Here is a 15,186-nt window from a genome sequence, read left to right on the forward strand (position 1 = left end):
ATTCTCATTGACACAATGATCCATATCTCTTTGTGTGTTAACGTGCATGTATATAAGAGAATATACCATTGGCGTAACTATGCAAACAATGTGATTTCTACTATATAGAACGTGATTTCGGTGACCATAAAATGTACATACATGTACACTCACACATTCACACATTTATGCATGCATGCATTAACGCATGCATAGATGTATATACGCACATGAACATCGCTACATCTCGTACGGTCGCGGATTAGACGAACTGTGCACGCGATTTATGCTCGAGTAACTATTACTATAAGCCGGCAAAGGCGGTACGTGATTAGAGTAACGATGATCAAATCCATGATCCTGTCTTATGTTCTATTTAAAACGATCGCTCAATGCGAATGTTATTTAACAATTTAAATGAGACATCGACTGTGAATTATAATTTATATTCATCTGCTTACATGTGCTATAATATTTTTATTTTAAATATTAATATGTAAGAAAGAAAAAAGAAATGAAAAGAAAGAAAGGAGAAAAAATCGAGAACATGATTGAATGATTCAATCGGCATTAACTTTTCGTCTTCGTAGAATCTATATCGATCTTTATTTATTCTCGATCTAACATCTTTTTATCGACAAATGTTTACGTTCGATTTATATCGATTTGCATTATAATTATCGATATATATAATCAAATATACTCTATAATAATATCGAGCAAACGATCAGTATAGATATATTATAATATATTAATTATGAATTCGAAAGGAAATAATAACAAAATAGAGGAAGCAGAAGAAAGGAAAAAAGAAAAAAGAAAACTTGATTAAAATTCATCGGCCGACGCGTAGGTATATAGTGCTGGTAAATAAAACGACTTTAAGGCCTTTTAGCTCTAACAGCACCTAAGGTAAATTTCTTCGGACGTATCCGCAATGCGGTTAAAATTTCTATTTGTTCAGCGAGTCGTTGCACCGCCTTCGCGATGAAACGCAACAATGTTGATTAATACCGTAAAGCCGTTCTAAAACTGGATTACTGCTATGCTACCCCAAAAAGTAACTTCTCTAACTGGTACGGTTGCATTCTAGTTGCAAAGCCACAACGATTGGAACTTCTATTAAGAGTAAGAGAGAGAGAGAGAGACAAAGAAGACATCCCAAAAGCCACGAAAATAGTCAGCTTATGCTTTCTATGTTGAAAAATCATAAAAGAAAAAAAGAAAGAGAGAAAATTACACAAAGATGGTTGCTTAAAGAGAGAGAGAGGAGTGAACGAGCAGAGAGAAAATGTTCCCGACATTTAATTCCGTCGTTCCGAGGCATCTCTACTGTCAGTCGTCTCTTGAAATAATAATAGAGCTTTCTTCATCATTCTCACGACTTATTTTCGGCCTTTCTCTCTCTCTCTCTCTCTCTCTCTCTCTCTCTCTCTCTCTCTCTCTCTTTCGTTTCCTTTTTCTTTTTCTTTTTAGATGAACCCATTCTTCAAAACTCGTCGACGTAAACCGCGTCAACTTTGAAATATCTTTGTCGATTTTCCTTTTTGCATTTTTTTTTAATAATACTTACTTCTTTCATTGCTATTTTATTTCTAGGAAATATCGTCATAATTGTTTTCTATTTAGTTTCTTTTCATTAATTATGAATAAATCATATAAAAATGTATATAAAAAAAATATAACTGTAGCGTTAACAATTTTTAAGAATAATCTCATTGTTCGAATTCATGGATGTTTATCTGATAGTTAGGTACTTGTTATGATAATTTAATATACATTTTGGTCGATATTATATTTCAAAATATAATTATGTAGATTTCATTTATAATTTTGTGTCATACTTTTTTTTATATCATTTATTTATAAATTCGTAAATTTTTAATATAATTTTTTTAATAAATTTATACATAATATATATAATGTATAAAATTTAAATATAATATATATATATATATTATATTTAATTTAATTTAAGATAAAAAACATTTGTCATTATTATAGAAGAAAGATAGAAATATAGTATAAAAGTAACGAATCGAACAAATTTCATTTAGAAAATGAAAGAATCTTTTCGGTGTCAAACTCGTTACTCTTCATTTCTCCCCTCTTTTTATCCATTCCGCCCTCTCTCTCTCTTTCTCTCTCTCTCTTTCTCATCACTTCCGGCGGGGTCAATCGAACTAATGATCATTTACACTTGACTCTGTCAACAGTCTCCTCCGGTGTCGCAACGTCAACGCTCGTAACCAGTTTATCGTTAATCGCATTATTCGCCAGGGAAGCTCATCGAAGGACGCAAATTTTGTCGGCAAACATTTTGTCGCCACGCAATAGAGAAGCGTGACCGTTTGTCAAATAAATAAACTACTCAAATAAACTACTCTCTCTTCCTCTCTCTTTCTTTCTCTCTCTCTCTCTATTTCTCTCTCTCTCTCTCTATTTCTCTCTCTATTTCTCTCTCTCTCTCTCTCTCTCTCTCTCTATCTTTCACTCACTATACACACACATAATTTCAATCGTCATCTAACAGACGAAAAATTTTATTTCCACTGAATATTTTCCTTTTCTTTTTTCTCTGTTCGGTTTTTTCCTTTTTTTTTTTTTGTCATTTCAACGAAGAGAAAAGCCCATACTGATGGAAATGTTATAAACGATTTTATTACTTTTTTTCTGTTCTTTTTTTTTTTGCTCACGTTCTTTATTTCTAATTTTTTTTTCTTCTTTCTTACATTCTTTTTCTTTTCCTTGTCTTTTTTCTCGTTGTTACTCACTAATGGATGGGAATGGATTTTCAGCTTTCAAATAATTTTCATGTATTTTCGTTTTGTATCTCCGGATACGTGGAAAAGAGTAGGATCAGTACAATAGGCACATCCACCGAATACGTCAGGCATCCGTCTCTCAGTCATAAAATAAGTATGAACGCTCGAAATGGGTTTATATTCTCGTGCGGTTACGACGCAAAGGCTGTCGTCAAAATGGATAAGAGCATAAAACACAATGGAAGGAAGAGAAAGAGAGAGAGAGAAACAATACGATGCGATAACGGACGACGATATCCTTTCGAATATAGTATTAGATTGTGCGCCTGATGCATCATATTTTCATCTCTCTTTCACTAAGAATGAAAATATCTATAAGAGAGGCAGAGAGTGAGAGAGAGAGAGAGAGAGAGAGAGAGAGAGAGAGAGATGGAAAATAAGAAGAAGATAAAGACAGAAAGAAGAAATTTTCATCGATACTCGTGTTTAAAACGATTGAAACGTTTGAAAAAAATGAAAAAAGAAAGGAAAATTTTTCGGATCCTCTCGCTTTTTAAAAGAAGAAAAACGACGAAGGAACCTTTAACGAGTCGATTTTATCTCGTTGACGAGCTTTCTCGATGTTCCAAAAAAAATAAAAAAGAAAAACGAAATATAAACAAAAAAGCTGCATCCGCTGTTACGTAGTTTCCCAATAATATCCGGCTAAAACTCGGCTTCTTTCATGAAAGCAATTAAGTGAAAATATTTCCTAAGAACGAAGAGAGAAAGAGAGAAAGAGATAGATACGAGGGAAACTTCGCGAAAAGAGAAGAAGATTCGTAGATCTTAAGCTTGATTAGATCACATCGTGGAAACTCATATTATAACTGGTTTCTTCTTTCTTTCTTCTTCTTTTTCTTTCTATCTTTCTTTCTATCTTTCTTTCTATTTTACTTTCTTTTTTACAAAGGAAAAGTTTTTCGAATAGTCTTCTGATCGTTCGATAGATCGTACTTTTCTCACTCCAATGGACGAAGATAGAAGATATTTTTTTCCAAGTGAAACATATTTTTTGATAATCCCAGTTAAGCTCTTATGCGACTTGATCGAATTATTTCTTTTGATTTTTATAAAAACGTACAATCGTATTTAATAGTTCGGTCGCGATATTCGACAGTGAATTTCATTGAGTTTCACAATGAATTCAACGATCGACAATGAATTTCAACGAAAAAATCGATATTTTGCTTTTATTTTTGTTATAATTATTTATAAAAATATTCGTGTGGATTGAACGTTTTTCTGTTCTTTCTTGTTGTTATTAGAACAATATTCACAGAAAATTTCATTGAGAAAATCAATTTATATTCCTGTGATTATTACAACAATATTTGCATCAATTTAACGTTGCAATATTTTCAAGAGAGATTCATTAAGTAAATCAATTCTTTTCTTGTTATTATTAGAATAATACTCAGAAGAATTTAAAGTTATGCAATAATTGCAAAAAAGATTTCATTTACTGAAAAAATCAATTACTTTCTTATAACTGTTTTAACAATAATCAGTACATAGTTTGTAACATTTGACAAAAAATTTCATTAATAATAAAAAAGGACAAAAAAAATAAACTTTTTCCAACTAATACTCATCAATGCGTTATTCCTTTTTATCGTATATAGCAGACTTATGTGAAAGAATAAAATTGACGATTTGAAAATCATACAACGAAGTAGTTTCTAACTTGATCTCGTAGATCAGATTTTTCAAGCTAAAAAGAAAGAAAAAATGAAAGAAAGAAACAATGAAAGACAAAAGGAAAGAAAGTTAAAATAAAGGGAAAAAAGAAAGAAAAAACGAGAGATCGGTAAAGGGCAGCTCGTGCGTTACGTGAAAGGCAAGAATTTTGACATTCAGAGGACGATCTTCGCTCTCTCCTTCCTTTGAAAGCCCTCTTCAACGGTACCGAGCACTCCCATTTTCCACGCGTTACAAATACGGAACTGGAAGTTTGCACTGCGATTTAAAGGGGAGCTAATTGCAATCTGATGAAGAGAATGAGAGAAAGAGAAAGGAGAGAAGATGCATAGCTTTAACAGAGGTATTCACCGATGAAAAATTGAAAACGTCGTTCCACGTCTCATCCTTAGAACGTTTGCAACCATTTCGACGATTTGCGAAAGCTTTACAGAGATCCTATGATATTCTCTACCTCTTTCTATCTCTCACGTTCTTCCTACAAGAATTACAAAGATAAAAAAGGTACAGAAAGTTTACCATGCCAAACCACGCTTTTCCATTTTCTCGCTCTTCTATAGAAGAAGAAGAAGGAAAAGAAATAGAATCGAGAGACAAGTTGTTACAAATAGAAATAAACCTCGGGATGCAACCTCGACGAGTGACATCGTTTAAACGAAACGTTTGCGGAAAATGTATGTTCTTTCTGTCTGCTAACACAAATACGAACGACTTTAATAATCGACGAGAGAAAAATCAAAGAATCTGATAAGTTCAATCAACGAAAGTAGATTTTAATGTAATTATTTATATAAATTTCTTTTACAAATATTCTTCTTATCATCGACAACGAAAACAAATGAATCGGACTACTTAATTTTTTAATTATTATCAATTTTTTCTTTTTCTCTTTTTGGAGAAAGGTATACTTTGCAAAAATATTACTAATATATATTTTTATAGCTATTAATAAAATAGTTAATTCCTTAAAAATTATGTGAATTATTATGTATAGATATACTTAAAAATCTCTCGTAATATTTGACGAATCTTAGCATCTATTAAAAAAGAGAGAAGAGAGAAAGAGAGAGAGTAACATTATGTGAAGCATCCAACGAGTTTTCAAAATCTTCGAGGACGAACCCAGATTCTCTCTCTCTCTCTCTCTCTCATATATATATATATATATATATATATATATATATTTCTCCTCGTTAAGTCGTTCTACCAAACGAGAATGAAGCCAAAGAAGGAAGTTTGAGCTTTTCTCCTAACAAGAGAGAAATGAGTTACGCCCTATTGCTCGAAACCGTAGTACAGGAAAAGTTGGTTTGTTAAAAAACAAGAAGATGGAGAACGTATCTTTCCTTCTACCTTTTCGTTGCGTCGAATCGTACAAACGAGCATTCTTTCTCCCATTCTAAATTATTATACGATGTGTAAGATGAGAAAAAAAGAAAGAAAAAGAGAAAGAGAGAAAGAGAGAGACTATATTATTATATTAAGTTATCAAATATAAGGTCTTCAAGAAAACTTGAAAAGGAGAGAGAGAGAGAGAGAGAGAGGGAGAGAGAGAGAGAGACATATTTTTTGAGTATAGTTTAACTTATGATGAGGTTGAATAAATCGGGACAACAAATTTAGATCAAATTACAGGAATTGCATATACAAATAATAAATATTTGGAGAATATTGTCATAGAAATTTTTCACGTTTTTTACTCTTTAATTCATCTCTTACATATTTAAATGATATACATAATTAATCGTGTTTAATAAATATGATAGATAAATATATATAGACATATTTATAATTACATATATATATATATATATATATATATATATATATATATGATACAATGTACATATATATATTTAATACACAAGAATATATTTAAAAATATATCTAGAAACAAAATGTATAAATATTGCAATTTCTAAATTGTATTCTATCTAATTTATGTGTTTATGTACCTGTTCATATATATATCAAATTTTATTAATCTACTTATAATATATTTAAATGTACTTCCAAATATATTTGCATCTCTAACAACAAATACATAAATACATACATATGTATATTCGTTCTATACGAGAATAATAATTTGACAAAGCGATGAAAAGCGAAAAAATGTAAGAGAGAAAAAGAGAGAGAGAGAGAGAAAAGAGAGAGAGCACGATGGTGGGTTGCGGAAGAGGGTGCGGTTGAGCAAAAAGGGGTATTGGAGGGGAGGCGTTTTGATCGTCGTGCCCCCTGTACGAAAGGAATGACGGAGGATAGAAGAGGGTAAACGAGAGAGGACACGAGAGGGTGGAACTGGCCGGCAGGCACTGCTGCCGATCGATGCCACCAGCATCGTGTATCTCTCTCTCTCCCCCATCTCTCTCTCTCTCTTCCCCTCTCTCTCTCTCTCTCTCTCTCTCTCTCTGTCTGTCTGTTTGTCTATCTGTCTCTCTCTCTCTCTCTCTCTCTCTCTCTCTCTCTCCATTTCTCTCTTTCTCCCATTTAACTGTGTTTCAAACTGCGTACACGTGCGGATGTATTCGTGTGCACACGCACGCAAATGAACGAACGGGACGTGTTCTCTGTGCTCCGTTCAACTGGGAATACTATTAGATTGACAGGGTCCTAGAGGTAAAAGAAGAGGGGGTTGCTATCGTCGCAGAATCGTGCCTCGAAGCCTGACCGACTCTAACCTTGTGTTCTTTTGCCCTTTCTTCCCCGTTTTTCTTTTCCTTTTCTCTCTCTCTCTCTCTCTCTCTCTCTCTCTCTCTCTCTCTCTCTCTCTCTCTCTTTCTCTCTCGCTCTTCCGCTCTTTTTTTTTTTTATTATTCTTTACTCTCTGTGTCTTTTCTCTTCTGCTTTTTTCTTTCTTCTTTCTTTTTTCTTTCTTTTGTCTTTTTTCCTTTTTTCTGTTTTCCTTTTTTTTGCAAACGAGGTAGAATTGAATCTCTGCCAATTTGAAAGTTTCCTCGTGGAATGGAAGAATAAAATACCTATATAATACCAACGTACATGCATATATATATATATATATATATATATATATATATATATATATATACACACACACTATATATATGAATATATATTATTCTTTAAGAATTATATCTCGAAAGAGTACACGAGTATTCAGCCATTCCAAACGATACAATCCGGTATGACTAAGGCGATAGGTATTGCGTAAAAAAAAATAAATAAATAAATAAAGAATAAAATAGAATAAAAATTATATTAAAAAAAAAGAAAAGAAAGAAAAGAAAGAAAAGAAGAAAAAAGAAAAAAAAAGAAAAATAGTAGAAAATATCAAACCAGTCAAAATTTCCGAACGACTAATTCCCAATCGATACATTACATTTGTATAGTGACGTTGGTTCAGCCCGGTATAGATCGATCGCTCGCAGCAACGGTGCGAGACGAAGCGAAAAGAGGAATGGGGAATGGGAAACGGGGAATGGGGATAAAGGTGGGGATTGGAAAACGTGCGGCAACGCGTCGATAATAATTCGACGAGTGATTTCGACGTGGCCCGGGCCCGTATAATCGCCCTTATTTCTCGCGTACCTTTTAATACGGTCATCCCTCGAACCTCTCCCAAACCTTGTTCATCCCTTCTCGTTATAACCCTTTACCATCGCATTCGTCCAGCTCGACGAATTCGTGATTTCACGCGCGTCTAACCGCGCTAACGAAGCTAAAATTAATCGTTTGTCGCGTGTAATTCGCGATATATGTACGTAGATATGTACAACACATTCGGTTACCGTCCGTCAGTCCGTAGAAATAATTACTCGCTCGTCTCTTTCTACGCTTGCTGTGTCCTGAACTACCTACCTACCTACCTACCTACCTACCTACCTACCTACCTACCTACCTACCTACCTACCTACCTACCTACCTACCTACCTACCTACCTACCTACCTACCTACCTACCTACCTACCTACCTACCTACCTACCAACCTACCTACCTACCTACCTACCTATCTATCTATCTATCTATCTTTTCTCCCTACCTAACCTCTCTTCGTCGCTTTACTCCCTTTTGTACCTTTATCGCACGAATATTAATTTCATTCGAGTCGTCCGCCTGTACAGGAACGTTTCGATTAAACCTGATTACCTCATTGTATATTATTTCTATCAGAGGATTGTCAAATGTGATGTTTTTTCGTTTTTTCTTTTTTTTCTTCTTTTTAATTTTCAGTCTATATTTGCTTAACTTATTGTTTTATTTCCATTTATATATATAATATATAATATATATGTACATATATATATCATCCTTTAGGATAGAAGAATTTTGATATGGATAGATATATTTCTAATAAATGTTTTCGATTTAAACTCTCACGTCTACTATGTTATGTCTTTTCTTTTTTCTTCTTTCTTTTCTTTTATTTTTCTCTTTTTTTTTTAGAATGAAACATTTCTTAATTACGAAAAATTAATCGATCGAGGTACAATGAGAAGTGTTTAATTTCTAACAGCAATAACAACGAAGAAAGAATTTTTTTTATCCTACTTACATATTATGTTTTACAATAAATGTTTTAACAATAAAACATTTTTGATAAAGACGAATTAATCATTTCCTTTCGTCGACTTTATCAAAATATGGATATATGTATAATCCTATACAATAGCAATAAACATTCAATCCCTTGACAGAGCTTCTGCCTTTCCTCTTCCACTTCACTCACCTTTAACAAAGACTCTCTTCCAATTCTCGTTTTGTCAACATTTACAATTCCCGCCGTTTTAGTTCCTTTCCACCAACCATTTGGGATGAGTTAAATGGCATCCTTACAAATTACCTGTTCCGAACGATTTATCAATGTCTTCTTCTTTCTCTCCACCTCCTCAACCTCCGCCTTCTCTACCTCTTCTTCCTCTTCCTCTTCCTCTTCCTCCTTCGCCTCCTCCTCCTCCTTCTCTTCCTCCTCTTCCTGCTTCTTCTTCTGTCAACCCCTTCGAAAACGTTTCGCCATAAGCATTATTATCGCAGGGATATTCTTGCGTCTTTATGACGCTTGAAAATTGATAGCTAGCTACCTTAATGTATCCTCGGTCCTTTGGAACTTTCTAGATGCATGCTTGGTAACTTTAATATTCAAATAGTTAGAGAAATTTTTCAAGTTTATCACTTTATATTTTGAATAATTAAAAAGAGAAACAAAAGATCTAAATAAATTATTTATTTTAAGGTCTCCTTGAGAGGAATAACAAAATATATTATATAATAATGTGGAAAATATTATATAATAATATTATATAATAATAATTGTTTATTTAATTCATATAATTCGTCTAATAATATATATTACTATGAACATAAATACTGTTTTATAGTAAATACAGTGTATATAGAATATATATACATATAGTACTTTTTATAATACATAAATTATGAAGAATATTATTTTTTTTTATTATAAAAATATTTAGAATAATATTGTATTTGATAATAGTAAATAATTTTTTTAAATAATGAATATTTTTTTAAAATAAAACTTTTTTTTTAATTACACGGACAATATACGCTGACATACGTAAAATAGATATGTAAGTATGTGTGCAAGCATAATTTCGGTGCATAATAAAAAATTAGTAACGGAATAGAAACGAGCTCGCAAACTAGAAAGAACGTCGACATTCGTAATTTGATTATTATTAACGAGAGAAAGAAGCACATGAAAAAAAATATTGTTACTTCCCAACGCTAGTTCTTGTAGAAAACTGGGCGAGGAAGTAAACAATAATTAATAATTTTTCCGTAAGTGCATAACAATTTCAAAGGTATCTACACCATCGTATTAAATAATAATGATAACAATGTGTGTTCGCTGTCATCGTTAACATCGACAAAATGATCGTACTCTCTCGTCTCTGACAAATCATGTTCGATTTTAACAAGTCACTCACAGTGAATTAATTTAAAGATTTACATCTCGTCAATTTGTTAATTCTTTTATTCTTTATTTATTATACAAATACATATATGTATATACATATAACATACACATTATTGTTATATCTATATTTATAATGTATACGTAACGATATATATACATATATTTTGTTGAATTGAATTATTATGTAATTATAACATAATATAATATAACTACACTGTAATAGTATATATATATATATATATACACTATAATTTAATTTATAATAAAATACACTGTAATTTATTCAAACTTATATAAAACGTATAAATTTCAATATAAATACATACATACATACATACATACATACATACATACACACACACACACACACACACACACACGTGACATGTTCAGCAAAAAAAGGGAAGAGAGTTCTACAAAATAAAATTCTATTCGATCTAGTAGAAAAGATCATCGAAATAATAGAAATCATAGAGATACTAAACGATTAGACGAATGTCGAAGAAAGTAGAAACAGACGACGTGAAATATCAGACGGCAATTACTCGGAAGGTCATTCATTAATATTCTACATTACTCGCATGCATATGCATACGTCTGGGGTAGCTACACACTCGTGACTCGGTGTCCTCGACTCTGCTCCGTTTCTCTCATAACCTCGCCCTCTCTCTCTCTCTCTCTCTCTCTCTCTCTCTCTCTCTCTCTGTCTCTGTCTCTGTCTCTGTCTCTGTCTCTGTCTCTGTCTCTGTCTCTGTCTCTGTCTCTGTCTCTGTCTCTGTCTCTGTCTCTGTCTCTGTCTCTGTCTCTGTCTCTGTCTCTGTCTCTGTCTCTGTCTCTGTCTCTGTCTCTGTCTATCTCTCTCTCCCTTCCTCTTTCTGTATCTTTCTATCTTCCTCTCTTTTTCGAGAAATAAAATCATTTTCTCTTGTTGAATGATGAATATAAAAAAAAAACTAAAATTTTCTAAACGTATAATTATCATAGAATACATACATATATACATACATACATATATATATGTATATATATATATAATACATATATATATATATATATATATATATATATATAAGACATGATTCTTCGATAACTTAGTTCGATAGGACTAATCTTTATTACTAGAACTTTTCGTCTGATATGAAAGATTAATGTACCAAGTTAAGTGTTAACCGTAACCACCACTCGACATAACTTGTGAAACACGAATACTTTAAATAATTTCCGACAATCCGTCGGAGAAAACTTAAAAAAGAAATTGATGGTTCTTAAAGGTAACCGATAAATCGCTGCGATAATAATTGCCCGGAACACTTACCTTCGGTAAAGCATCGAGGTCGACTTCTCATTCCTTTAAAATGCGATCATATAATTTGTTTTTTCTTTTTTCTTTTTTTTTTTTTTAATTTCTTTTCTTCCTTTCCTTTTCCTTCCTTTTGTTTCTCGTTTTAAATAAAAATATCAATGCTGAGGTCGCACGAAAGAAATCCAATGATTACACGTAACTGTGAGGGTTTATATATTTCTTATTTCAAGATAATCCAACTTTTTAGATAATTAGAGAACGATACATATAGAGGGTGATATAAATTATTAATAATATACCTATACATATATACATATATATACATATGTTTATATATATATATACATATATATACATGTATATATACGCATATACGGTGAAATGAATTGCGAAAATGATCGTTTCATTCTACGATATTATTTAACGATGTTTTTATAAAAAAGAAAAAAGAAAAAAAAAGAATCACATAAATGTTTACAATTTCACACTATACAAAATTCAATATATAAAAATTCAATAATTAACATTAACAATTTGTTGATAATATGATAAAATACAAAAAAAAGAGAAAAAGTAAAAAAGACAATCATTTTCATAATTGAATGTCATCTTCGTCGTCGTCGTTGTCGTCTTCATAATCATTGTCATCGTTATAATCATACTAATCGAAATCAATTTTGTCTGTTACAGCGAAACTAGAAATACCGAAGGATTGCAGCGGTGCTAGCGGGAATTACGATCGTGGGATGAATGGAATAATCGGACAATCTCAGTTCCTTTTGGTATTGAGTTTAACTCTTGGAATGGTTATTTTAACGCGAATGAGGATGACGTTCGATCTTTCTGGTACCTTCGAAGGAACTCATCATCTCTATGAGACGAGAGGTCTCGTCTAGCTCCCGGCCACGCTCGTCGCACGAGCCGTCGTCGCTCCTACGAGAACTCCAAGTCGTTGATCCAGCAACTAACAACTAACAACAATAATAACAACAACAACAGCAAGAAATAGTCGAATGGTAGTCGAGAAAGGGATACATAATATATACCGAAAGAGATCGAACAAAAAATCATTGAAATAAAATAAAAAAATATATATACACATATATATATACATACATACATACATACCAACCATTCTGGTACGATGAAGCAAGTTGAAATTAGCCGAATTGACGTTAATGACAGAAAAGAAAATAATGCGCAAAAAAAGACAAAAAAAGACAAAAAGGACAAAAAAAACAAAAAAAAAGAAAAAAAAAGAAGAAAAGATAAAAGGGAAAAAGAGAAAATGGTAAAGAATAAAAACAGACATATCAATCAGTAACTCTTTTGTCATAAAACAAAGGAGAGATGATGTTGTGAGAGAGTCTGAGACGAGGATAATCTCATCGAGTACGAGATAACGAAAGCCAAAATCGACGACCATCGAGGTGATAAGATGATAACGACGATAACAACGATAATGATGATGATGATGATGATGATGATAACGACGATGAGGCTGAGGACGACGATGGAAATATATTTTCCGAAAGTTCTTAAGAAAGAAAAAAAGAAAAAGACAACAATAACAACAAATACGAAATATATATAAATATATATATGTGTGTGTGTATATAAAAATATATAGATATATATATGTATATATGTATGTGTATATATATGTATATATACATATATATATATACATATATAGATTAAATCGTCGAAAGGAGAATATAATGTCGGCCATTATCCTTCTCACGCGTTCTCCGACGATCAACCACGAGATAAATTAATGAAGTGCAATGAAGAAAATATTGTAGATCTAAAGAGCGAGAAAAAGAGAGAGAGAGAGAGAGAAAATGAATGAATGAATGGATGGATGGATGGATGGATGGACGGATGGACGGATGGATGGATGGATGAATGGATGGACGGATGGATGGATGGATGGATGGATGGATGGATGGATGGATGGATGGATGGATGGATGGATGGATGGATGGATGGATGGATGAATGGATGGATGGGTGGATGAATGAATGAATGAATCTGTGAATGAATCAGAGTGAAGATGAGCCGACAATGGAAATAAGTGAACGATCTGCCGCGAATATTTCATTCATATTAGCTCCGTTCTAAGATAATGCCTGATGATAATGATGATGACTGATTTGACAGGATGCGTGAATCACCAGATTCGATGAGGCCGTGATTAAAAATTATTCCTTGCATTTGTGTATGTGTGAGTGTGAGTGGGTGTTCGCGCGTGCGCGCGCATGTGTGTTTCCCTTATATACATATATATGAATATATATATAGAAAAGAAAAAGGTAAATGCGTAAATATGTACGTAAACATTAGGTTTGAACGTTCGGAGTTGAACATCGGCGAATCACTTATTCCGATCGCGATAAATACTTCTTAAGGTAACCTCCAAGGTTAAAAGGAGTTGCTAACGAGTCGAGTCCATTATCGTCTACCTTTCTCTTTTTCTCTCTGTCTCTCTTTCTCTTTTTCTTTCTTTCTTTCTTTCTTTCTTTCTTTCTGGGCTTATCTCAAAAACTTATAGCTTTGCAGGTCCCGAATTGTCTTTTCTACTTTTTCTTCTTCTTTTTCTCCTTCACTTTTTTCTTTTTCCTCTTATTCCTAAAGAGAAAGAGAAAGGGAAAGAAAATAGAGAAGAACCTAAAGGTGATTAATGTTCTTTTTTTTCGGAAGAGAACGTTTCTTAATCGAGCTCAATTTTCTGTTCTGGAATCATCGAGAAAAAATTCGTAAATATATATCGTATGTTTTTGGCTTTTTTCAAATCGGTCCGTTTAAAAATGAAAGAAAAAAGAAAAAAAAGGGGGTGGGAAGTAGAGAGAGATAGAGTAAGAGAGGGAGAGAAAGAAAGATCTCGTTAAAAGTATAGAACGAGTTTCCTTTTCACATTCTCCATAAGATTTTACGAGACAAAACGTAGAAACGTTACGATCGCGATACGATCGAACGTCTTCGCGTTCTTCCACTTAAGAAATAATAGGTCGAAACGATCTCTATCTCTATCCGCCTGTATTTCTATGGCCGATAAGGATCGTAACTCGTTTAGATCTCGAACGAATCGCTATATTGCGTGACGAAGGCGAACTCGCGCGCTCATAATACGATCGACCGATATATTCATGTCTTCTTCTTCCATCTTTCGATTCGATTAGCTTTTTCTAAACACTTTTTTTATTTGGTTTTTTCTTTCACATCTTTCTCTTACATAAAAATGGCTTTAAAAGCTCTTTTTGTCCTTTTTTGTTTCTGTCTTTGCTTTTTTCTTTTCTTTTTCATTTCTTCTTTTTCTTCTCTTCGTCCTCTTTTATTTTTTCTTCTTCTTTTCCTTCATTCCTTAAAGAAAAGAAAACTGAAAGACATTTTTTTAATAACAAATTTGACTATGCATATTGTAATTTGCAATTTTATTTGTTTCAACATGGATCGTATTCAAAATAATAGAACACAACGGTCTCTTTACTGAGATCTTT

The 15,186-nt window shown here is 32.6% G+C and overlaps 1 protein-coding gene across 4 annotated transcripts in view; it reads left to right on the top strand.

The window, feature by feature from the left end:
* Positions 1-13,125, top strand: part of LOC122630872 (acetylcholinesterase-like) — a 70,231-nt gene extending 57,106 nt beyond the window's left edge. For all 4 annotated transcript variants that reach the window (XM_043815876.1, XM_043815877.1, XM_043815878.1 and 1 more), the window contains one exon: positions 12,377-13,125. In XM_043815876.1, the coding sequence (XP_043671811.1) occupies positions 12,377-12,582 (206 nt within the window). In that variant the 3' untranslated portion in view covers positions 12,583-13,125. The remainder of the gene's footprint in view (positions 1-12,376) is intronic.
* The last annotated feature ends 2,061 nt before the right edge of the window (positions 13,126-15,186 follow it).

This window comes from Vespula pensylvanica, chromosome 8, assembly GCF_014466175.1.
Source record: "Vespula pensylvanica isolate Volc-1 chromosome 8, ASM1446617v1, whole genome shotgun sequence".
Lineage (NCBI taxonomy): Eukaryota > Metazoa > Arthropoda > Insecta > Hymenoptera > Vespidae > Vespula > Vespula pensylvanica.